The sequence below is a fragment of the Malania oleifera genome, chromosome 8 (genome assembly GCF_029873635.1).
Source record: "Malania oleifera isolate guangnan ecotype guangnan chromosome 8, ASM2987363v1, whole genome shotgun sequence".
NCBI lineage: Eukaryota > Viridiplantae > Streptophyta > Magnoliopsida > Santalales > Ximeniaceae > Malania > Malania oleifera.
The window spans coordinates 48176244-48203677 of record NC_080424.1 but is presented as its reverse complement, the minus strand read 5'-3'; the positions used below and the strand labels follow the sequence as shown (position 1 = coordinate 48203677).

Genomic DNA, 27434 nt, shown 5'->3' with positions numbered 1-27434 from the left:
CACTAGATATGGCTTTCTAACAAACTTTCAATTGTTTAGGTGGAGTTTGTTCCTAAATCTCGTTACTTATGGAGTTTTTTTTTTCTTTTTTTTCTTTTTTTTTACTTCTTGTGTGGGTCTTTTGCTCTCAAATGGATCTTTCTTAAAAATTTCCAACTGTTCCTGCCAACTGGGATATTTCTCTGTGACGAAGTTGAGCATCAATTAAAGTACTTTGTGGTTTATTTTGTTTTTAAATGTAACTTAACAACAACTACTAAAAAACTCTTTTCTTTACCTGTCATTCTTAACATCAATTTAGACATTTTTCATTTTTTGTTTCAATTTGTAATATGCATTCTGGAATAGGAATTGGCAAAGTGAGGGTCACCCTTTAGCCAAGTTTAAAGAGAAATTCAATGAAGCAATGTTGAAATATACCACATATGACAAAGTTCTACACTGTGGTACAGGCACTTAGGCATTGGGAGCACTCTGCTCGCGTAAGAGTGTCACATATTCTAACCAACTAGCACTTTATCTTTGTTCACAAAAGAAACTTAGTAATAGACAAGCTATATGGGTTGTTTCTCCAAGAATTCTCTTCACTGGCATTGTGTGGGTACTAAAAATAAGCCTATTGATGCTCCTAATCAAGTTGGAGAACTTTTACACACTATGAATGTTCACATAATGGCCTTTGTAAGTATAAAGGATGAATACACTTCTTGTACCGACTTTGATGTCATTTTCAAAGAGGAGCAAAATGATATCTTCATGCTCATATTGATTTCGTGGTTAGGGATGGTTTTTCATTTAGAGGGGCTAGACTTTGCATTCCTCATACTTCCCTATGTGACCTTTTGGTTTGGATGTTGCATTCTAGTGGCCTTGTTAGCTATTTTGGTAGGGATAAGACCACTCTTCAAGTGGTTGCCCTCTCTAGAAAATATGTCGCTAGGATCTATCCCGATGCTGCACCTACCTATTAGCCAAGGCTAAGAAGCAAAATACTTTCCTATATGCTCCTCTTCCACTTTCTAATACACCTTGGAAGGATCCTAGCATGGATTTTATTCCAGGGTTGCCTAAAACTTTTATGGGTCATGATTCCATTCTTGTGGTAGTCGATATGTATTCAAAAATGGCTCATATCATTCCATGTAGTAAACTGATAATGCATCACACATAGCGAAGCTCTTCTTCTATGAATTGTTCAGCTCCAGGTGTTGCCCACATCAATAGTTTCTAATAGTGATTTGAAGTTTGTTAGCCATTTATGGAAGAACTTATGGAAATTTTTTGGCACTCGACTAAAGTTTTCAGTTGCTTTCCATCCTTAAGAGTGACAACCAAACTGGGTTGGTTAGTTTTAGTTTAGATGATTGACTTAGATGCATAGTAGGGGATAAGCCTGGAAGCTGCGATCTGCGGTCGCCCATTGCCAAGTTTGCAGACAATAATTATGTGAGTCGGCCTACTAGAAAGAATTCATTTGAAATTGTCCATGGTTACCCCCCTTTCCACCCTATTGACCTCATTTCCTTGCCATCTAATGCTCGCCATAAATGTCAGCCAAGTATTTTTCTGAACATATCCAAAACCATACTGATTCTCATTGTAGGCATGCTAAATAAATGAGGGTGAATATGTGATGGTGTGTATTCATCCTAAATGTTACCCCAAACATTCTTTAAATAGGTACATACATGTGCTTCTAATGTTCTTTGTATTCTTTGTTCTTTGGTCCCTAATGCTTTTGTACTTGAACTACCATCCAATATGAGCATCAGTCCTATTTTCAGTGTTGAGGACTTAATCCCATACCGAGGCACCTTTGAGCCTCCTGTGGTGCATGCAAATTTTCACCTTCTAGAGTGGCAATTCCATGTCCAATCCATCCATCTCTTCCAACCTCTTTTGAGAACATCCTAGAAGACGAGTATGTTACATCTACACAAAGACGGTATAGACAATACCTCATGAAGTGGACCTATAGCCCTACTTCTAACTTTGCATGGGTTACTGAGGATAAGTTGCACCACCTAAATCCAGATCTATTGATCAGCATGTCCATTTTTCCTCCCCAATGGCAAGATCTTCATACCACGGGAGATTTGATGGGGATCACACTCGACTAGAACTTCATGTCTACCATAGGTGTAGACGTAATATAGAGCCATTATGAATATCTAGTGTCTTTATGATTACCTATAGTTTTATGATGCAAATTTTTTACAAATATCAGTGACTTAATTTCGAGGGATTTCATTTTATGTTTCATTAATATGGATTTGCTACTAAATTCTAGGAGATTGTATTAAATTCCTAGAGATTGTTTACTTAATAAGTATTTGGAGAAGGCCTATATAAAGGCTCAAATTGAAACCATGGGGGCAGATTGGAAATTTGGAATATTGAGCATTAAGCCCTGTTGAGTTTAGTCTTCATTTTTTTTTTTAATTTCCTATTTATTTTCCCATTGTTTTCCCAAATCAGTCTTGTGCAAATCAGTCCTGCATCACCATTGTCCTGCATCCCTCTCTAGAATCAGTCATGCATCACTCTTTTGTGGGGCAAATCAGTCTTGCATCACCATTGTCCTGCATCCCTGTCTGCATCTGTTGACAGGCCAGCATCAAGGTTCTGCAGCCATGGAAGAGATCAGAAGAAATAGAGGAGAGGAAGGGAGGGGAAGCAAGGAGAGAGGAGATACCAAGGGGGGAACTCACATTCAATCAACAATTCAAATTCATTAACAACTTCCCACAGCATGGCTTTCACACACTATTTAGAAGAAAACCTCTCTCCACATGAAATTACACATAAACCCCTAAAGCAACATTACATTACAAACAAACCCCTACTTCACACAAAAATTACAAACAACCCCAAAATACACATAATCCTATACTAATTAATGATAAACACACATAATAAACTACTAAGTAAACCCAAAAATCCTCGATCCAATTCTTCTTAAGTATTCTCCAAGAATCGACCATATTTCGATTGTTAATACAACATATAAGGACCACTACTAAAAAGAGTACTACACCCTTGATAGTGAAATATCAATTGCTTGTTGAACCCTGTGAATTGCGTGAAAGTAGGATACTCCAAATTCGGGGGTCTAAAACAACTCGCAGCATGGATCTAGCTAATTGATATGTTTTGAATCATGAAATGCTATGGTTCTTACATATAATTTTTTTATTTATTCAGAAGTAATTCATAAGATTTCCCACCACCCGTATCAATAATTATGATTTTACGTATGGACAATTCCTCAACATCTTGGATCTTCCCAAGGCCTTGCTTCTTGTCCTACATCAACTTTCCCCCAATTAGGAAAAAATCAGCCTTGAATTTTGAAATGCTGGAGGATCAGAAGTAAGAAGCAAACTCGGATTCTTCAAAAGCCAATGCTTGCGTGATACAAGAAACCTCATTCCATTGGAAGCACCATAGATTTGACTTGAGAATTAGCATCAATGAACTCATTGGGGATCACAAACTCTACAATAGGAATGTTTGAAAGAATTTGGATGTCTTCAAACACATTCATTGCCTTTCTTGTAGTGTCTTCAAGTTGAACAACTTTAACATGATCAATAATCTCACATTCTTTGTCTTGGCTGGTTGGTAGAGCAGGCTTCAAAATGATTTTCTTTCCATTATAGTGGAAGACATATGTGTTCTCATGTCCTTGAGTCACACAAAAATCATCCAATCAAGGAGAACCAAAGAGAACAAGGCCAATCTTCATAGGTATGATATCACACCAAACATTATCAAAGTAAGCACCCATTTGGATAGGAGCCAAACATCTTTCATAAACATATAAGGTGGTGTTATCAATCCAACATATCACATAAGACTCCACGTGAGGTTCTAGATGAAGCTGCATTCGAGTGACTCCATTTATGGAAACCACAAATGTCGGATATCTTCCATCAATGATGATTTTGCAAGCCTTCGCATTTGAGAAAGGTATTGAAAAGCTTGAAATTGTGCCCAAAGTTTGGCAAATGACATTTCTTTTTCCTATAATTTGTCACCATGTTGCCGAATTTATGGATATATATGCTGCAGCTATATATATCACCAACAGCCCTTTAACACAATTTCTCGCAAACCCTTACTCCCAATTTCTCATAAACTGTCTTCAACCTTGATATTGATTGTCCTGCTGAAATGAAACAAATTCACAAAGAAAACTCACAAATTAGCAGCGAAACCTGATTTTTTAATGCTAGGGCGACAATTTCTAAGGTTTCATGCCAAATTATCGTGCTTTCTTGCAATATATTGTGTTCACAATCAAAATATAATATCGCGGAAAAAACCCAAAATATCATGGCTGGGTATTTCCTCGCGAGAGTGGAAACAGAAGGAGAGTTTGACAGAAACTCTCACTAGCAGTCACCAGCACGTGGGCCGCGTGCACTGCCATCGAGGGTCCTCTGGCGATGAGTTTTCAGGTGAGGATAGATCAGAGGGTGGGAATACAGCGGTGGTGGCGGTGTGTCAGAATAACTCCGGAAAGGGTGGATTTTGAAGGGGGGTCGACGGCTGGAAACTTTCAGGTGACACGTGGATCTTAACCGGTAGCTGGAACGAGATGAAATTTAGGGGAGGCAGGGGTTCTGTTTTTTATGTTGTGGGTAGTGTTGTAGAATCTAGGCTGGCAATTTTGTTTTCAAAAAATGGGACACGAAAGAAGAAATGGGAGACCAGATATATATATTGGGCTAATGAAGCAGGAGCAGCATCAAGGTTCTACAGCCATGGGAGAGATCAGAAGAAATAGAAGAGATGAAGGGAGGGGAAGAGAGGAGAGAGGAGATACCAGGGGGAAACTCACATTCAATCAACAATTCAAATTCATCAACAACTGCCCACAACATGGCTTTCACACACTATTTATAAGAAAGTCTCTCTTCACAAGAAATTACACATAAACCCTAAAACTACATTACATTACAAGCATACCCTTACCCTACTTTACACAAATATTACAAACAACCCCCAAATACACATAATCCTATACTAACTAATAGTAAGCACACATAATAAACTACTAACTAAACCCAACAATCCTCGATCCATTTCTTCTTAAGTATTCTCCAATAAGGGTCTTCCCAAGATCTTGCTTCTTGTCCTACATAACGTATCCCTTCTGCATATGTTGACCTGTTCCATCTACATTGGTAAACCTATCCTTGCAACAACTTACAGGTTCTCATTTCATTCAAGCCACAGTAAACATGAATGATTGTTTCAAACCACTGTTTAGGGCATAAAGACCACTAACATCTTTTTGGACACCCATCAAGTATTTTGATCTCCTTACATCTCAGTGGACGATAAAAGAGTATTTAGAGGCAAGGGAAAACAAATATATTTTCTTCAATGATGATACTTTGACATGGCAGATAAAACTTTTTAAATTCCTAATTTCAGAAAAAATTTACACCTTGTGAAAGACAGTTAATATTCCCACAAGTACCATATAGCTTCATTGATTATCAAAACACAATTATGATGCCTGTGATAAATTCAATGCTTACTCTGTACAAGTCAGCAGATCCAGCAACACGAGTTGCAAAACTCCCCTTCATACCAGGGTCACCCTATATAAAACAAATTCTTAAAATAATTAGTTTAAAAAAAAAAAAAAAAAAAAGATAATCTTGCTAGCATATCAATAAGATATATGTGTCTCTCTTTTCCCTTATAAGACTGGAAGAGCAATACAACCAAGTATCATCAATTCAGGGACTAACAAAATCCCACAGAGGCACTGATTCAACGTTGGAGAAAAATTCAGTAACAATTACTAATAAGCCTCGCACTAAATCACAGATAAACTTTTGAAATGTCACAGCAACATATTTAGATTAATGCAAGTACGTAATTATGGAAGTGTGAGACTATTGACAATTAAACATACATTTGCAGTTCGAAGCTCCAACCAAAGCAGGGGGGAAAAAGTAAATATTTTGATTCTGTAGTTCATCTTCTATATAAAATTGCACCTAAGATATCACTAAAGCCTAAAGCAATGCAATCTATCTGTTAATGGACCCATAATGACTTAGAAAACCTCCCCCCTTCACATCACCTTTATGAATCTTCTTATGTCATCACGATACTTGCCATTCCATTCAGCCCACCTGCAACGTAGAAATTTAGTTAATAAGGACGATAATGGATGGGTTTAGATATCAGCAACCCAAACACGGAAGCAAGTAAACAAAAAAGGTTGTAAACAAATAAATAACTCATAAAGAGGGAAAGAAGAACTTCATGAATTATGCATATTAGAAGATGAAAATGCACTAATGCATATTCTAAAAAATTTTAGGCATGTCTATTGGCACTTGTGGTATTTGACTTGATAACATCAATACTGAGTTCTTGATTAAGGTCACAATTCAGAATACAGATAATTTCTTGGATTAAGGAATATAGAACAGCTTGAACATACCAGACAGCTTGCTAGTAAAGTCTCTGGTGGTTGGCACCAGGGACCTGAGATTGAGGCCCACAATGGGGGGTTTATGGTACAGGAGATGGCTATCCCCTATTGCATAGCTCATCATGTTTATATCAAGATGTGTCTGTATATACAGAAACAGCTTCATTGACAACTTAAAACAGATATAGCATTATGGAAAAGAAAATAGAAACATTACTAAACCCCACTGTCAGATTCATTGTGTGTACCCACATATTATTGCACATGCACATAAAAACTCCCAAAAAATTAACTCACAAATTCAATCTTCATTTATATGGTTGTGGCCCATTGTACAACAACATAGCACCTGTTGGAAGTATTTGGTGAATTGGAAGACCAAATCACATTGATAGGTCCCACTCTATTTATAATATCTATCAAGTACATAACAATTTGACATCTTGGACTCCGCCTGCCACCCTCCGTTCTCTTCCCTCTCTCTCCATCATTCTGGTGTTCTTCAAGGCGGTTTCTTTTATAAGTTTCTATGGCATCTTTCGGAGCTTCTCCCTCTCTCTTCTCTTCTTCTCTTCATCATCCAATTTATATAATATGAAATCTTGAGTTACATACACACTCCCACTTCCTGAATTTTATTTTCTTGGAAGTGAAGAAATCAAATCCTATATATATATATATATTTGCACTTACATATTTCCTTCTCCTTAGAAATGCCAAACTTAGAATACTTTCAAAGGATTGAGTCAATAGAGTTTCAAATGAAAAATGCAAGTTTGAACATTTTAGCTCAAGATTGTGTCAAAAAAGAACATCTACCTTTGATCAAAGTTATGTGGGAGGGGGTCTGAGTCCAATGAGAGGTTAGGTCAACACCATACACTAAACTCAATCGCCAATCTTGAATTTGAATCTTGAATTTAGATTGAAGAATTCTTGCAATCCCTTATTGCTTCAATATTCTTCGATTGATTTTCATTAGCAGCATCAAATTTTTGGTGCCAAAGGGAACTTACTGTAATATTTCCAGTCGTTTGTCACTACCTTTTTAGTTTCAGCCACTGGTGAGATCTTCTCCTTTCTTGTTATTTTTTTTCTTATTACTATTATTATTATTCCAATAATTGGTTAGTACTGGAGATTTTGTGTTTATGATTTGTAAGCTTAATAAGTGCATTTTTGTGTTTGTGTTTTCCATTTGCAAATCTGGGAGTATACAATTTTTTTCAAAAAGTACTATTGCACATTTTTTTTTCCCTTGATTTTAGTCTAGTTTGGCTTCAAACCCAAAATTGTATGCTTTAGATTTTAAAATGCATTATATTTGTTTGTGTGGTTTCTACTAGTTGTAGAGCATGATTTATAAAATTGTCTACATGAAAAAATTTTGAACCAAAAAAACAAAAAAAAAACACCCAAATGTGTACTTTGCCTATGTAACACAAATTATCTTTGTACACAAAGCCGATCCCAAGCCCAGATAAAGGAGCAAGGTTGTGCTAGGTAGCTAAGAACCGGTGCAAAACTTGTTAAATCTTCTTATCATGAATTCTTACCAAATTCACCTAGGTCAAGGGAATAGACAGGGCCAGTATAAAAGGGAAAGGGCTAATAAGTTAGCACAAGAAACTAAGATTAGATTAGCAACTTGGAATATAAGGACTCTTATGGGCAAAAGTATGGAAATAGTAGAAATAATGTTTAGAAAGAAAATTAAATTAACTTAATCTACCTTCAAGAGACGAATGGACACATTGGAAAGGATAATATAGGCTATAAGAGGATACATGGAGGCCATGGTTACGCAGATTAATATGAAGTCAGTGATACAAGCTTAGATTTTTCCATGGCTTACAATTTGGTTATATTGAATACTTGCTTTATAGAAAAAGAAGAACACTTAATAACTTTCAAGAGTGGGTACCATAAAAGACAAATAGATTTTTTTTAAGAACAAGGATTGTCTATCTTGTAAGGATTGTAACATTATCCCCGATGAAAGTTTGGCTACACAACCTATAGTCCTAGTATTAGATATAAAAAATGGAATAGAAAGAGTACCATAAATCAACACAAAAGGACTAGATGGTGGAGCTTGCAGGTAAATAATATAGTAAAATTCAAACATAAAATGATCAAAGAATGTGATTGGACCATAGGGGACAGGTAGATGCAAATACTGTTTGGAATAAAATGACTAATTCTACCGTAAGGAGGTTTTAGGTGAGTCCAAAGAAAGATACTCAGGTAGTAAAGAAAGCTGGTGGTGGGGATCAAGAAGTCCAAAAAACCATTAAGACAAAAAGAAATTGGAATAAATATGGCAAAATTGTAGAAATATAGAAAATTTTGAGAAAAATATAAAAAGCAAGAAAAATGAAAAAAAAAAAACACTAGCAGTGAAGCTAAACATCGAGCTTATGATACTTCAAATATTAGACTAGATACAAAAGGAGAAAAATACATTTATAAACTTGCTAGAGTTAGAGAAAGAAAATGCAAAGATTTGGGTGATGCAAAATGTATAAAGGACAAGAATGATATTGTCTTAGTTAGAGAAGAAGACATAAAAGAGAGGTGGAAAAGATATTTTGATAAGTTGCTTACTACAAACCAAAATGAAAGATTGAACTTGAAAATGATGAATGAGGAGAAGACTAAAAATAGGAGATTTATTCGCAAAATTAGAGTGCTTGAAGTTAAGATGGCAACAAAAAGGATGAAAAGTGGGAAATCTAGAGACCAAATAAAATACCAATTGAAGTTTGGAAATGTTTAGGGGATAAAGGAAATATTTGGTTGACTAATCTATTCAACTCTATTATAAAAACCAAGAAAATGCCAAAAGAAATGGAAGAGAAGTACGTTAGTATCTTTATAACCAAAAAAAAGAAAGGCAATATTCAAAACTATTATAACTCTCGTGGAATTAAGATTATGATAATTATGGGAAAGGGTAATTGAACATAGAATAAGACTAGAAATGAGAATTTCAAAATATCAATTTGGTTTTATACTTGGGAGATCAACAATAGAAGCTATTTATCTTTTAAGAAGTTTAATTGAAAAGTTTAGGGAAAAGAAAAGGGACTTGCATATGGTTTTCATTGACCTATAGAAGTTTTTTGGTGGGTCTTAGAAAATAAAGAGGTATGCAATAGATATACCGAGGTCATTAAGGATATGTATGATAGAGCAATGACTGACGTTAGGACTGTAGGAGGGGAATCTAGAGATTTTCCAATCGCAATAGGTGTCTATCAAGGTTCTACTTTGAGCTCTTATCTTTTTACTTTAGTGATTGATGAACTTACTAGGAATATCCAATATGAGATCCCTTGGTGTATGCAGTTTGCAAATGATATCATGTTGATCAATAATAGAAGGAGCAGAGTGGAATCTAAGTTAGAACTTTGGAGAGCTACATTGGAGTTTAAAAGGTCTAGGATAAGTAGGAATAAGACAGAATATATGATATGCAATTCAGTAATGTAAGTAGCAGTCAAAAGAAGATTAAACTTGATAATAAGGAAATAATTAGCACTAATAGATTTCGATATCTTTGATCTATTGTGCAAGCAGAAGGGGAAATTGAAGACGTAGTACATAGAATTAAAACAGGTTGGGTAAAATGGAGGAGTGCGTCAAAAATGATGTGTGATCGTAGAATATCCTTAAAATTAAAAGGAAAGTTTTACAAGACGGCTATAAGACCGGTTGTGCTTAATGGTTCAAAATGTTGAGCAAGTAAGAAACAACATGCACAAAAAGTAAAAGTCATTGAAATGCAAATGTTAAGGTGGATGAGTGGTATAACATTAAAAGATCAAGTAAGAAACGAGCATATACACAATAATTTAGGTATAGCACCAATTGAAGACAAGATAAGGGACGGGCAGCTTAGATAATTTGGTCATTTTAAGCATAGGCCTAGTACAGCACCTGTGAGGAGGAGTGAGTTGGTTATTGTTTCTAGCATGAAAAGAGGTATGGGTAGGCCTAAAAATCTTAGAATGAGGTAGTGCGAAGGAGTCAATAGCCCTTAATCCAATAGAGGAAAATGAACTTGATTAGGTTAATTGGCAAAAAAGGATTCATGTAGTCGAACCCACATAGTGGGACTTAAGGCGACATAACAATGACCACAATGCCCTCACCAACTCATGCCTACTAACATAGAAATAACACATGCTAAAATGACAAAAATAACTAGTACTAACCAAAATAACCAGCAACACTCCCCCTCAAACTTCACATGAGTGGGTGTGATGAACTTCTACACAAGTATTTTCGAAACAAAGTGACTATCAACCTCAATGTATTTTATGCACCCATGGAAAAGTAGGTTCGAGGCAATATAAATAGCAACTTGATTATCACATACTAACTCCATGGATCAAGAATGTAGAAAGCCAAGCTCTTCCAACATGTTTTTTAACCAAACAAGTTCACATGTAGTGTGAGTCATAGCGCAATACGCTAATTGACCTAGCCACAAATCTATTTCTTGCCCTTCCAAGATACAAAGTTACTAGCAGCAAAAATTTAATACTCGACTATGGATCATTTGTCAAAAGGTGAACCAACCTAATATGCATCTATATATCCCTAAATATAAGGACCCTAATCCTAATATAAGAGACATCTCTCAGGTGCATCTTTAACATATCTCAAAAGGTGAATTACAACATTCCAATTACTTGTTCTTGGAAAACCAAGAAAGTGGCTCATAACACTTTGTTGCAGAAGATATATCCAATCAGGTAACTGAGAGATAGTTCAACTTTCTAGCGAGTCTCCAATACCATCCAGGGTTGGCCAACAAATCACTCATATATGGCACTAACTTGCAGTTAGGATCCATGGGTGTACCCAATAGTCTAGTCTCATCAAAGAGGTCGAGAACATAAGAACACTCTACCTCAATGGCAAAATTGTTCCCATGCAAGACATGGATACTTTTATACCTAAGAGGAGGTATTTCAACAATCCTAAATATTTGGTCTGAAATTTACTTTGTAGAAATTACTTCAGGCACTGGATATCTTGATCATCATCACTAGTAATCAAAATATCATCAACACACACAACATGCAGAATCCTGCCAAACGTGGTATGACAATAAAATACATAATGATCTACTGCACATCATAGAAGATCAATAGGGACCACAACCTCCAACTCGTTATGAATTACATGATACACCTAAAAATTATGATTTGTGTATTCCTCCCGAGTACCAATCTTCACATTCCAATCGAAGGAGTGCTACTAATGGTGGCCCTAGTGGGAGTCATAAAGAACAGGTCAGAAGAAGTCAACGGCACCAAGATCATGACTCTATGAAGATTCATATGGTGTTTTCTATAGTTTTGTAGACTTTGGTTGAAATGATTCATCCCAGTCATAGGGATCTCATGGTAATGGTTATCTAGTGTATTCACCACCTCGGCACTATGACCCATATCATGCATATCGTCCTTATCCTAGTGGACTAGGGTCTAGTGAGTCTTCTACAAGTCACTAGCCAAAGCCGAGCCCAGCCCCAACTTATAGATATGGATACGAATGTGATTCAAGATCAGGATATGGTGAAGGAGGCGATTGTGCACCTCATATATCTATTGGATTTTCACGACCAATAGATTTTCAAGAGTGAACGAAATAATGTGAAGTTGGGTTCATTCCCCTATGTGTTTCCACAAGGGTGGGGAGATGATTCCCAATCCCAACCTCAAAATAGAGATGGAGACTATGAACAGCCTCCATGTCATTCTTTTTGGTGGTGACATGGTAGTGTTGTAATATTGTATTCATGTATTGAATTGTTGATACTAATGATCTTTCAAATTCATGTACATGTGTATTGACTCGTTTTAGTCATTTCATGTCTCTAATTAATTGGTTCTTAATTTCAACTATATTTTTAAATTTTTAACCCATTAAAGTACTGAAAACTATATGTTCATACATATATACATATATATGATAGTGTACTAAAAATGACACAAAAATCATGTTGGCCATTAAAAAGTGTCTTTAGGTTGAATAAAAGCAGCCAAAACTCATTAAAAATCATGTACTAAAGGATTCCATGCTTATACTTCAATTATGGAATGGTTGGGCATGCATAAAAGAAATTCAAGGCCGCTACGACCACTTCCCATTATGTAACGCCCGCGTCTCCCGTGACACCCGCGAAAGTTACACGACATTACCTGCGACCGCATTTAAAACCATGACGTGCATACACATGCACATGCAAATTCTTTTCTTTCATTGCTGATATTACTCCACAATTTTTATTTCACTAGAAAGAAAAGGATCATTTAGACGTTTTAACTTGACAAGAAGTCAAGTATATAGCACAACACCCATTGCGCAAAGCCTTCACATGATATCAAGGGTCTAGGAAGAGCTTGATGTATGCTGCCTTACCTCCACAGTTGGACGAACTGATTCCATGACTTGGACCTAGACCAATTTTGAGTTTAACAGCCTTACCATTGGATCACGGCTCAACCTCTTGATAACGAAGTAAATTACCATATAACAAAATTAAGCAACTCAACCATACATCATCAATTGTTAATAGAACTCCACAACCAAGTTAGGCCCAAGAACCACCCTCGAGCTTCACTAAGGGCTGACTGGTACAAACCACATCATAACTTACCTAAACAACAAACTATGTTCATCGTATTAAATCAAATGAGACTGGAATTAAATTAGCAATTGAAACTTACAAAATGAAAAGCATGCACAATCATCACCATCATCATTAATAATATTAACATTACCTGCAAATTTAAGTCAATATATTCAACAAATACAAACCATCATAAGTTCCGAAAACAAGAATAGTGGGACATAGTTAGAACATACTTTGTGTTTGGTTAGCATAATCTAAAAAATACAAAAATAAGTAAATTAGTGGAAGTTACCGGTCCCAATTTGGAAATCTCCCGACAAGGTAGAGGCCAGCACAATCCCAAGGCTCAGCAATAATTTTACACCTTGACAGGATAGCATCTTTGGCAATTGCCTGGTCCATCAAACAATAATAAAGTACTAGAAGCATACTAAACTGAAATTTACATTCCTTGACAGTATTTTATAAAAGCAGGAAAACTAAATCCGGTCCTATTAACTCAACAAATTGGTACATTTGTTTAAATAAAAATTAATGCAAAATCAAAAATCTCCTATCATACTAGAATTAATGTACTTGTTTGTTATGAACCACTAACTTATACCTACTTGGGTAATAATGCATTATGTTTTGAGTCCATGATAACCAATACATTACATATTAGAACAACCAAGAATTAATCCACAGCTGCACTCAAAAAGACACACAATTCATAATAGCTCGCTGATAATATTTTAGAAGTCTAAAACCATGCAACAAAACTTACCCTAATAAGTGGAGGAGAATTTAGTGGGGAGCCATCTGCTCCTCGACAAAGAACACTGGCAAGGTCAAATCGAAATCCATCCACATGATATTCAGTGACCCTTCAGTTGATTAAAAGAAAGCAGTTAAAAAGCAGGAGATAAAATCTTGGTGCTGAATAAACAAAAATCATATTAAAAAATAATATATGCATCAAATAGAAGCATAGACGCAATCTCGTCCAGAGAGCATCAAAAACTATTTGAAAACATCTCATCATATCTACACGAAAAAAAAAAAACCATATTATAAAACAACAAAAATTTCTGAGAAGAATAACACTAGCACTCACTCTAGCTTCTCTCTCCCTTAACCTCAAGTCTAATTCCTGAATGTAATCACAGATGGTTTCCATTGAAAAACAGTACAGATCAGAAGAAAGTCAAACAATCTGAAACTGGAGAAAACTGCGTGAGGTGAATTTGTGTCTTTGTTGAAGTGAAATCCTATCAAAGGGTCTCGTTGGTGGCTGATCATTGATATTCTGAGTATCTTTACTTGATGTTTGTTTGTTGGGAAGGGAGAGCTGAAATTAGCATGATAAAATAGGATAAAAATAGGGTAAGATAAAGTATTTAAAATGAATAAATACGTTCAAATAAAAAATATATTTTGGATTAATTTTCTTGTCAGAAAAGATTTCAGAAATTTTGGTTGGATTTAGGCCTGGAGTCTCGAGGGAAAAAGGGCATTCCATTTTCATTCTGAATTGTTTGAATGGTTTTCAATGGAGAGATGTTTTGGCAGCATTCAATTATGGAATCTCATGGAGCAAGGGTTCTGGTGAAGGTTGGGAATAATGTGGTGAAGGGAGGTATCCGTCCATCAATATCTAAAAAAGGTGGCCTACTCTCAGTTGTGGTGGTATGATGTTAAGGTGGGAATCAGGAGGTCAAAGTAAGAGAGTCAAACAGCTAGGGTTACAACGAGAATTGGGAGAAGATGTTCCAAGTGAACATGAACTTGAAGCAAGGGGCCTTTTTGGAAGGGACTGGGTATCTTATCGTTTTCCTTCAATTTGGGCAAGCTGTTGAATAACTCAAATTTAAATTTCAACAGGAACTGATAAGTAACCTGTTTGTAGGTATAAGACCACTCTTATACTGGAACATATTCTATTGGCCCATATTAAGGAAAGATGTGTCTTAATATTGCACCTACCAATTAGCCGACACTAAGAAGGAAAATGATGGTCCATACACTCCACATCCACTCCCACTCCCACGTGGAAGGATTTTAGCATGGACTTCATTCTGGGGTTTCCTAGGACTGTTAGGGGTCATGATTCCATTCTTCTTGTTTTCAATACCCATTAAAAAATGGCCCATTCATTCCATGAAGCATAAGCAATGATGCTTTATATAGCCAAGCTCTTCTTTTGAGAGATCGTTAGGCTCCAAGGGTTGCCACTTTAACCGTATCTGAGATGTAAAGTTTTTTCATCTATTTCTTGAAGCCCTCATGGAAATTGTTTGCAATGGCCCACAGCTAAAGCTTTCAGCCGCATTCAACCCTCAGATTGATGGCTATACTGAGGTAGTTAATCAAAGTTTGAGTGACTTAGAAGTACATAGTGGTGGATAAACCTAGAGCAAGGGATTTTTCATTGCCTACCATGGAGTTCACATTTAATAATCAGTGAGTTTACTGGAATGATTCCGTTTGAAATTTTCCATGATTGTTCCCCTCGACACCCTGTTGGCCTTATTCACAATTTACCATACTACTTAAATTCCCACCTTCATCTGGGCCTTTTACCTAAGACATTCATGCCTATGCTGATATTAGGTGAAAGATTTCTATGAATACCAAACAACAAAAACTAGGTGCTGATGTTCATTGTAGGCATGTCGAAGATAATGAAAGTGACTAAGTGATTTTACAATTTCGTACAAAACATTACCTCAAGCATTCTTCTAAGAAAATCCAATGTCTTGATCCAAATTCCTTTGTGCTTTGAGGACTTAACACCTTAAGGGCCCTTTGAGCCTCTTTTTGTGTATGTAGATATCCCTATTTAGGGAGCACAACCTCCATCAATGCCAATTCTTATTCTTTCCATCTTTTCCACCATTACATGTGAATTTCCTGAAAGTATTTTGAAAGGGAAACCAAGTAGTCCACGCTCGTGCATCTAGTCCTTTCTCACACTATCCAATGTCTTGGTCCAAATTCTTTTGTGCTTTAACTTTGAGGACTTAACACCTTAAGGACCCTTTGAGCCTCTTTTTGTGCATGCAGATATCCCTCTTTAGGGAGCACAACCTCCATCAATGCCAATTCTTATTCTTCCATCTTTTCCACCATTACACGTGAATTTCATGAAAGTAATTTGAAAGGGCAACCAAGTAGCAGGCTGTTTACAAGCGATACCTCGTGAAGTTGACCAATTGCCCTACATCCATGTCCATGTGGGTTACTGAGGATGCAATGCATCGACTTGATTTTATCTCTTGGATCAATGCATCCATCTTTCCTCGCCAAGGACAAGTTATGTGCACTTCAAAAGAAATTTGTATAGGGATCACACTTGGTAGAATCTTTGTGTTTACCACTAATGTAGGCTTAATTTAGGGTTTTTTTTTTATCTTTTAATTGCGTAATTTTCAGCTTTTAGGGATTTGATGCTCTTTCCTAAATTATTTTCCTACTGCTTTCTCTTCATTTCCCTTGCATTCCCCTGTGCCAATCAGTCCTACATCAAGGCGCTCAAGCTAAGGTAATAAGAGATAAGAGTGATTCTCACTTTGCTCTAAGGAAAACACTCAGCTATACATTCTATATCGACCTAGGATGAAAGGCAAACAAATAAATTGGATGTACAGCCCTAAGTGTACTGCCATAAAAAATCCTAAAAGCACCCTAAAGTAAAAAAGTACGAACAATACAAAATAATATTTAGGACATAATGCTATTTTCCTTAACATTTACATTATAAGTCTTAAGATGAGAGTGATTCAATAGTGAGTTTGCATGTGATGTGGTTACTATTGGATGAATCTAGTGTACCATATCTACATGGGTACCGTTCAGATCCCTCTGATTTAGCCGGTGATATTTCTCATCTTTTAGTGACTCTGCAAATGGGTTTAAAAATGTATTTATTTTCGAGGATGATGAGCTGTGTACAGGGCGACAAGCAATTGATCACAAAAGGGATGGGGCTAATGGGAGCAATATTTAAGCTCAACAACTGATGGATAAGATAGGCTAGCAGTTGTATAGTCCTGAAGGACAAGTAGTTCAGATGGATTGCGATAAAAGCAAGTAGAAGAAAGAATAACATTAGTAAGCTAATTTGAAGTGTTCAAAAAATTAAAGTGGAAAGGAGTAATAAAGGGGTTTTGAGGTCATTGATTTTGTTTGCATTAGATACTGTCTTCTGTAGGTTTTTCTTCTGACGGATTTTGTCCACCCTTATATAGATTTTTTCCTATTTTCTTTCTACATTAATATATATATTGGGAACTTAGAGATGGATATGAGAAGAAGAAAAGAAGAGAAGGAAAAAAAAAAACTGGAGAGGTGGCAATTTCCAGGGGACACATACAGGTCTGCCCTCTTATATATATTATCAATAATAATGAAGTCTTAAGGAAAAAAATACCTCCATGAACACAAAATAATTACTAAAATAACACATTTTCTTCTAACACTCCCCTTCAAAATGGAGGTGAATAAATATAACCCAGCCGCAACTGACAACAACTGTTAGGCAACGCAGACTTAAGTAAAGGCTTCATAAAAACATCGACTCACTGATCCAGACTTCACAAAGGGAGTCCTCATGTCCTTCAACACAGCAACCCTCAAAAAATGACAATCAACTTCTATATGCTTTGTTCTATTGTGCAACATTGAATTGCTAGCAATATAAATGGCAACTTGAGTATCATAAAACATATCTATTGGCGTCATTACCAAGAATCCCATCTCTGACATAAGAGACTTCAGCCATATAGGCTCACTTGCAGTATGAGTCATAGCTTGATATTCTGCATCAGCACTAGATCCTGCTATTGTGGTTTGTTTCTTGCAACAACAGGTAACAAGGTTACCTCCCACAACTGTACAACATCCCATGGTACACCTTCGGTTATCAACAGCCTAATCTGCAGCAAAGTACACCATGATTCCAATTTGTTTTACATCTATATATCAAACATCCACCAAGAGAACTTTTGAGATACTGCAAAATCCTACTAACAGCATTCCAATGTGGTTGTATTGGATCCTCCATGAACTGACTAAGTACCTCCATTGCAAAAGATATGTTAGGTTTATTGACAGTCAAGTAGATTAACCTGCCAATCAATTGCCTATATCAACGTTTACCTTCAAATTTTAGTCCAACATCCTAGACAACTTCACATTAGGATCTATAGGAGTATCAACTAGTTTGGCTCCCACCAAATTAGCCTCCCATGGCAAGTTGAGCATAGATAGATTCAACCCTTTCCTACACCTTAGGATCTAAATGCCAAGAAAGTAACATGGAATACTAAAGTCCTTGATTTGATATTTTGCCGAGGGCACTGCTTAACATCTGCAATCACACTCTTGTCACTGCCAGTGATGACATATCATCAACATACACTACTAGAAGTACCACATACATCTACTTTTTGCGTAAAAAAACTGAATGATCAGAGTAACACTAGATAAAGCCAACCGTAGAGACTACAACACTAAATTTGTCAAACCAAGCTTGAGAAGACCACTTAAGACCATAAATGATCTTATGCAGCCTACATACTCTACCATACTCCCCCTAAGCAACATACCCAAAAAATTGCTCCATCTATACCTCTTCAAGCAAATCACCATATAAGAAGGCATTCTTCAAATTCAACTTACTATATAGGGCAATTAAAATTAACTGCCATTGAGAACAATACACAAACAAAAATTAGTCAAGCATCAAGAGAGGTAGTCTCAAAATAATCAATACCATATGTTTGGTTGTACCCCTTGGCAACCAACAAAGCCTTAAGCCATTCAATAGAACCGTCAAGAAGATATTTGATGGAGTAGACCCAACGACACCTAAACACCTCCCTACAAGGAGGAAGATCCACCAAGTCCCATGTCCCTTCAGTAGTTAAGGCATCCATTGCATGCTTCCATCTGAGTTAACAACTGCTTCAACATGCGAAAAAAGAGATAGAAACCAAGGAAGAAGACAAGGCAAGAGAATGCATAGGACTAGGAAGGTGAAGAGATGAAACATAATGAGAAATAAGATAAGAAACTAAGGTCAGATGAACACATGTTCGAGTACCGTACCATTAAGCAATAGGCAAATAAAAGTCACACAAGGATGGATCTCTAGAACCAAAAGTTAAAACAATGATGGGCAAAAGAGGCACCTACATTGTGGTAGTGATGTTTCTGCTTGCTCTCTCGTAGATCATAAACCCTCACTTGTTCCTCTCAGTCAATAACTAATGGATTTGGAAGAGGAGCAAAGGATTTCTCAAGAAGTATAAGGGTGGGATATAGGAGGATCAACACAAAACAAGGGGCCATAAATCATTGATGGAATCAAAATATATTTATCAAAGAAAGACTCGTCACCCAAGACTCAAATTTTGTTGAATTTCGATCAAAATTTCAAGTTCTAGAGGATACCAAATGGAAACTCACTTTCAAACTCATTTTTGAAAATTTTCAACATAAATTTTGTAATGTCAACAAATCTCAAAAGTTTTGGTACGTTATGACAGAAATTTTGTTATTTTTCAATGAAAATATCAAAAATTTTGATAAATTCAGGACTATAGCTCAAATTTTGATGGAAATATTCACCCTTCTATTGAATCTCTAAACATAGCCCCATCATCATCATCATAATTCGGCACTATAGCTCAAATTTTGATGGAAAAATTCACCCTTCTATTTACCCTAAGCATAGCCCCATCATCATCATCATTACAAAGGTTCTTTACCGCTTTGCTTGCTTCATGATATGCAATTTATATACCCCATGCACTAAAAATTTGTCATGTCTGCATTTTCCAATTTATTTTGATTCCAAATTATGCATAATTATCTATTTCAATATTTCCCAAAGTTTCATTGTAAATTTCCATTATTTACTATAAATTTCCATTGTTTCTTTAAATCAATATCAAAAAATCTCTGCTGAAATTTCCATAAACTAAGACCATTGAAATTTCAATTAAAATCAAATTTTAAGTCTTTGCTTAGCACTAGAAATATGGTGTCCCCTCAAAAAGGTGACATCGAGACAAACATATTTCCTTCGAGTGTGGGGATCGTAACATCTATATACTTTTGGAGTTCTTGAGTACACAAGGAGAGACCTCTTCCTGACCAATATCTCGAACATGCAAGAAGCATGCGCACCCAAAAACACAAGGTACAACAGAGAAAATGGATGTGTTTTGGGTACACAATGGAGAAGGGAATTTGTTCCCCTAAAAAACATGAAAGATTGAAGCTCATTTTGCAATTTCAAGTACATTATCAAATCAAGAGGTTTGAATACCAATTCGAAAAGTGAGAGGTAGAATTGAGTAAAAATGTACAAAAAATAAAAACTATTTCTCAACAAATATTTCCAAGTCATACATGAAAAATCAGCCACAAAGGACACAAAATATTGACAACTAGTCAAATTCTTGACTCTATGTTGACCTCAAATATCTAAAATAATAAGAGAAAATAATGATTTACTGCGACACTCAACCCTAGGGGGAAAAAAAAAAGATGGCATAGTATGCTATTCCAACTGACATGCAGAACACTCAAACGAGAAACAAACTTGAACATAGGAAAAACGTCTTCTAGTTTTTTAAGGGATGGATGAACCAAACGAGCATACCACTAATCAAGACAAACAATGTGACTAGAAATCAAGGAAGTCCTATGACAAGAATGGATCCACCACGACCACCATAGAAATAGTACAATCCATCCTTCTCAACCCTTCCACCCGGAGATCCTAAATAACACAATTAGAAGGAAAGAAGGTCACATAACAGTTATGAGACTTAGTTAACTGATTAATTAACAGTAGGTCAAGGAAAATTTAGGTACATATAAGTATATAACACAAGGGAATAAGTAATAGAAGGAATTAAAAGAATATTGCCCAAATCCACAAACCAGTGTATCTAATCAGTAAGAGTAACCTTAAGAGAGTAACATAGTTGGGTTCAAGGACTCAAACAAGTTAGCACTATCGGTCATATGGGACAAGGCACCAGAATCTACAACAAAAGGTGAGGAGGACGAAGAGGCAAGAAGCCCGATTGTACTTGGGTAACAATAGCGCTAGATGTAAAAGACTGTTTGGAGTTCTTAAACCATGCAAAAAAGGTTGTTAAACTCCTCTCAGGACACAATTGTTAAACCCCTCTCAGGACACAACAAATGATGTACTCAACTCCCCAGTGGAGTGACTAAGTGCTTTTGAAGTGTAATAGTATTGCCCATCACAAGAGACTTATTGGCCCAAGTTGGTTCCCAAGGTGATCCCAATAGTGATCAACAGTATGATTGTCCTTGCCACAATGCGTGCAAATGCAAGAAGAATTGCCATGATGAACTCCTCATCCTAATACAAAACCGCTACAATAAGCACAATCGAAACCTTGTCCTCTCCCTCATCCTCATCCTCATCCTCATCCTCCAAAATTTCTCATACTACGGTTAGAGGCAGTAACCATGGCTGATTTTTCGTGGAAAGGAGCTTGAGAAGAATTCAGATGGCACATACTAGCACAAAACAGCATTTTCAGGACATCAAAAATCCAGAACTTACACAACACTTCAGACGTTCCAAAATCCAGAACTTCAAGAGGCAGCTATGACTACAGAACTGAGCCCACAATAACCTAGGATTAATTACTTAACCACAAAGAACAGGGCTGACCACAGCAAAGTACTGCAGTCATTTGATAAATAATACCTGGAAGCAGCTAAATGCATTGTGGCTCACAGGCTGGCAGCAACTGAAAATAAATGAACGCAGGAACAGGAAACAAGTCTTTGAACACCAATCAAAACCAACCAGCAATCAGTACAAGATTGCAAGCAATCAAACACAATCATGAACAAACCACAAATGGAGTACAACTGATAGCAGCCCATGGAAAAGATGGACAGCAACAGCAGCGTACTAGAAATGAAGTATGACTTCTCGACAGCAAATTACCATAAAAGCACAGCTTCATACCAAGGATGCTGCACAACCTAACCAAGAGGAAGGGTGTCCTTAAAAGACTCTCAACCAACCAGAAAATCAGATATGAGGGGAAAAAAAAAGTATCAAAATCAATTCAGATAAATCAAATTTGAAGGAGATCAATGTTCTACCATGTTGTAAAGCTAAATATAAAGGAGATGAGAACAGAAGAAGAGAAAAGAGAAGAGAAAAAGAGGAAGAACTGGGAGGCAGCTCCCTGGAGTCTATGTCCAGGTCTGCCCTCTTGTACATTATTAATAGTGATAAATTTTTAAGGACAAAAATATCCCCATTAACACAACTAAAATAACATATTCTCTTCTAGCATATTTCTCTCTCTCTCTCTCACACACACATATATAATCAAGCAAAAGAACTCGCCTCCAACCATTCCATCAAAGAAACCAACCAATGGCAGATCCAGGATGTGCAGTGAGTGGGGGCAGAGGCTCTCATGCATAATGCATTTTTAATTTTTTTATTTTATTTTGCAAGATTAAATTTTTTACAATTATTCATTTATAATCATAAGAAATTCTAATATCAATCTAGACATAGCTTTAGAGTGGTGTACGTTTGAAAAAAGATAATGTTTTGGTCCTTTGGTGCTCTTAAATTAGGAATTGACAGTGGTGTACATAAGAATGGCTGGTGGCTCTTAGACTCTTGACAGCCTCTCAAAAAGTAATGAAATTAGGATATAAATTTTCAGAGAACATTCAAAAGAGTCTAGGAATCTAGTTTCAAATAATGTGTTTAACCATAAACATGAAATTAATATGGAAAAAAATCATAATTTAGGGTTCATGACAAAATAACTCAAGATTCTTATAGTTGCATAAAATTATAAAAACTAAAAAAAAAAAAACATATATATATAGTCGCATAAAATTATAAAAACTTTAAAAAAAAAAACACACACATATATATATATATAAGAATCTAGTTAATTTAGCCATAAAAAATCAAATCAAATGAAACAAGGATTCAAATAAAGAGTTTCGAAAAAGGGTTCCCCTTGACCTCAAATAGGGGTTCAAACCTTGTCTTGCAAAACAAGAGAATATCTTGAGGCTGTTGAAGTAATTTTATTTTTATCAAAATATGGAGAAACATCCTCTCTGCCAGCACATATGCCAGTCCCAATTAATTACATCTTCCACTACACCCCCATCTTGTCCATTGAATCTCTTTTCAATCCAATGGTTTTGAACGCTCCACAGTCCCTTCCAACTAGCCTTTGAATGATCCAATCCCTTATGGCTCCTATGCGTCCATGCTCAACTTCCTCATTGCCAGATCAAAATTAATCCCACAGCGGCTGCCACGTTCAATGCCCTTATACACCTTAATATATCTCACTTTGACTGCAACAGTGTGAAATTAATAGCACGCCCTTTTTCTCTCCCTCTTAAACTAGAACAAATCTCTATTCCCCTCCCCCCCCCCCCCCCCCCCCCCCCACCCTCCCCCCAAAGGAAATGCAAGTGCAAGCAAGCAACAGGTGCAAAGGGGCAGCGAAGAATTTGAGGATGCTGCACTTGCCAGGGGACTGGTCACCAAACACTGCAGAGATGATGGTGGGGACTGGGAATTGGATGCCTTCGGCGAGGATGGAAAGGTGGAAAGACTTTTTTGATAGCATCGAGAAGAGGGTGGATATGATAGTTGTTGGATGAGACAACAGGCACCCATAATAGAATAAAAATATGAGGAGGCAAACACAAGGGAGAGACAAGCGAGACGGCTTAGTAGAAAGACTAACCCCCCGTTTGGTTTGCACCTTCACGGAATGAAATTGAAGCAGGAAAAAAAACCGAGGGAGGAATGAAATCAAGGTAGGAATGGAATTGCTCTTAGAATGCAATTACTATGTTTGATTAGTAACATCTAATGACTGGGAAGCTAGTTTCAATTTCTTTCCAACATTTGGTATTTTTTCAATGGCTTTCATAATGGAATTGAAAAAAATAAGCTATTTTTTTATAAAAACCTATAATACATAATTATTTAATTTTTTATTATTATTTTTTATTTTATAATAGTAATTTTTTGATAGTGTTAATATTATTTTTATAATTATTTGTTTTTAAACTAATTATTATCCTTAAAATAATGATTATTATTGTTATTTCCTTTTTATTATTATTGTTCTTTTTGTTATTATTATTTTTATAGTAATAAATATTATTGCCATTGCAATTATTATTAATTCTTATCATTTTTTATATTATTTTTGTATAAAAATTAGTGTCCTTAAAATAACAACAATTATTATTATTGCATTTTTTTTATCATTTTTCTTCTTGTTATTATTATTTAATAGTAATAAATATTATTATTAGTTGTTATTGTAATTATTATTAGTTGTTGTTGTTCTTATTATAATAATGACAATTAGTATTATATTATTATTTGTTGTTGTTTTCGTTTGATTACTATTATTTTCATAATAGTGATTATTATTAGTGTACAACAACAACAACAACAAGCCTTAAGTCCCACTAGGTGGGGTCGGCTACATGAATCTTTCCCACTAATTCACCCGATCTAGAGTGTTTCCCTCTATCAGATTAAGGGCTATTAAATCCTTCCTCACTGCCTCATTCCAAGTTATTTTAGGTCTATCCCTACCCCTTTTATGTCATAAATAATAACTACCTCACTCCTCCTCGCAGGTACTCTACTAGGTCTGTGTTTCAAATGCTCGAACCATCTAAGCCACTGTTCCCTTATCTTGTTTTCAACCGGTACTATACCTAAATTATTGCGTATATGCTCATTTCTTACTTTATCTTTTAATGTTAAACCACTCATCCACCTTAACATATGCATCTCATCAGCTTTCATTTTTTGTACACATTGTTTCCTAGTTGCCCAACATTCTGAACCATAATGCATAGCTAGCCTTATAGTCGTCTTATAAAACTTTCCTTTTAATTTTAAGGATTACGACCACACAACACACCTGACGCACTCCTCCATTTTAACCAACTTGTCTTAATTTTATATACTACGTCTTCTTCAATTTCCCCTTCATCTTGCATAATAGATCCAAGATATCTAAAACTATCAATGCTATTAATCTCTTGATTATCCAATTTAATCTTCTTTCTATTGTTATTCCTTACATTACTGAAATTGCATTTCATATATTTTGTCTTATTCCTACTTATCCTAAACCCTTTAGACACTAATGTGGCTCTCCAAAATTCTAGCTTAGATTCCACTCCGCTTCTAATATCATCAATCAACACGATATCATCTGCAAACAACATAACACGATATCTTCTGCGAACAACATACACCAAGGGATCTCATTTTCGATGTTCCTAGTTAGTTCATCAATTACTAAAGTAAAAAGATAAGGACTCAAAGTAGAACCTTGATGTACACCTATTGTGATTGGAAATTTTATAGAATCTCCTCTAGTCCTAACTCTAGTTACTTACATATCCTTAATGACCTCCATATATCTACTGTAAACTCCCTTCTTTTCTATACCCACCAAAGAACTTCCCTAAGTACTGTATCATAAGTTTTCTCTAAGTCAATAAAAAACATATGCAAGTCCTTCTTCTTTTCCCTAAAATTTTCCATTAAACTCCTTAAAAGAAAAGTGGCTTCTATCGTTGATCTCTCGGGCATAAAACTAAATTGATTTTTTGAAATCTTCGTTTCTAATCTTATTCTATGTTTAATTTCCCTTTCCCATAATTTCATTCCATGACTCATAATCTTAATTGCACAATAGTTATTATAGTTTTGAATATCGCCTCTATTTTTGCACAAAGGTACTAACATACTTTTCCTCCATTCTTCTAGCATTTTCTTCGTTTTATATAGTGTTGAACAGATTATTTAACCAAACAACTCCTTTATCCCCTAAACATTTCCAAACTTCAATTGGTATTTTATATGATCCTATAGATTTCCCACTCTTCATCTTTTTTAATCCCTTCTTAACTTCAAGGACTCTAATTTTGCGAATAAGTCTCCTATTTTTAGTCTTCGCCTCATTTGTCACTTCCAAGTTCAATCTTTCACTTTGGTTTTTAGTAAATAACTTATCAAAGTATCTCTACCACCTCTCTTTTATTTCTTCTTCTCTAATTAAGATATTATCATTCTCGTCCTCAATACATTTTACATCACCTAAATCTTTGCATTTTCTTTCACTAGCTCTAACAAATTTATGAATGTCTTTTTCTCCTTTTGCATCTAATTTAGTATATCTTCATAAGCTTTATGTTTAGTTTCATTGATAGTCTTTTTTGCATTTTTTCTCGCTTCTTTATATTTTTCAAGATTTTCCATATTTCCACAATTTTGCCATATTTTATACCAATTTCTTTTTGTCTTAATGGCTCTTTAGACTTCTTGATCCCACCACCAACTTTCTTTACTACCCGAGTATCTTCCTTTGGGCCCACCTAAAACCTCTTTTGCTCTCCTTACAATAGAATTTGCCATTTTATTCCTAACAGTATTTGCATCAACCATCCCTTACTGCCCAATCCCACTCTTTGTTCATTTTATCTTTGAATTTTACTATATTATCTCCCTTCAAGTTCCACCATATAGTCCTCTTGTGTTATACTACTCCTATTCCATTTTTTTAATATGTATATCTAGTACTAAGACTCTACATTGTGTAACCAAACTTTCACCTGGAATAACTTTACAATCCTTAGTTCCCTTACAAGACATATGATCCCAATTCTTAGTTAAGAAGAAATCTATTTGACTTTTATTATACTCATTCTTGAAAGTTACTAAGTGTTCTTCTCCTTTTATAAAGCAAGTAGTCAATACAATCACCGGCCTCAATTTTATCTCCATATCCATGGCCTCTATATATCCTCTTGTATCTTATATTATCCTTGCCAATGTGACCATTCAAATCAACTCCTATGAATGTCTTTTCGGACATTGGTATACCTTGTAGAATACTATCAATATCTTCCCAAAATTGTCTTTTCAAATTTTCTGCTAAGCCTATTCAGGGGCATATGCACTTATGACATTTACTATCTCTCAGCCTAAAGCTATCCTGATTTTAATGAACTTATCCCCTATTATTTTAACATCTACTACATTATCTTTTAGGCCTTTATCTACAATGATCCCACCCCATTCGTATGTTTCTCTTTACCAGTATACCAAACTTTTAATCCTGATTTTTCAATATCTCTAGCTTTCTCTCCTACCCATTCGTCTCTTGAAGGCGAATTAAGTTAATTTTGTTCTCAACATTATTTCCACTATTTCCATGGTTTTTTCTCATAAAAGTCCCTATATAC

The 27434-nt window shown here is 35.7% G+C and overlaps 1 protein-coding gene across 2 annotated transcripts in view; it reads right to left on the bottom strand.

Annotated features, from left to right (window-relative positions):
- The window catches only part of LOC131161699 (isoamylase 3, chloroplastic), a 116129-nt gene that overhangs the window by 51364 nt on the left and 37331 nt on the right, over positions 1-27434 (bottom strand). For both annotated transcript variants that reach the window (XM_058117642.1, XM_058117643.1), the window contains exons 13-16: positions 13882-13981; positions 13408-13508; positions 6107-6158; positions 5553-5615 (exon numbers count right to left, since the gene is read on the bottom strand). In XM_058117642.1, the coding sequence (XP_057973625.1) occupies positions 5553-5615; positions 6107-6158; positions 13408-13508; positions 13882-13981 (316 nt within the window). The remainder of the gene's footprint in view (positions 1-5552; positions 5616-6106; positions 6159-13407; positions 13509-13881; positions 13982-27434) is intronic.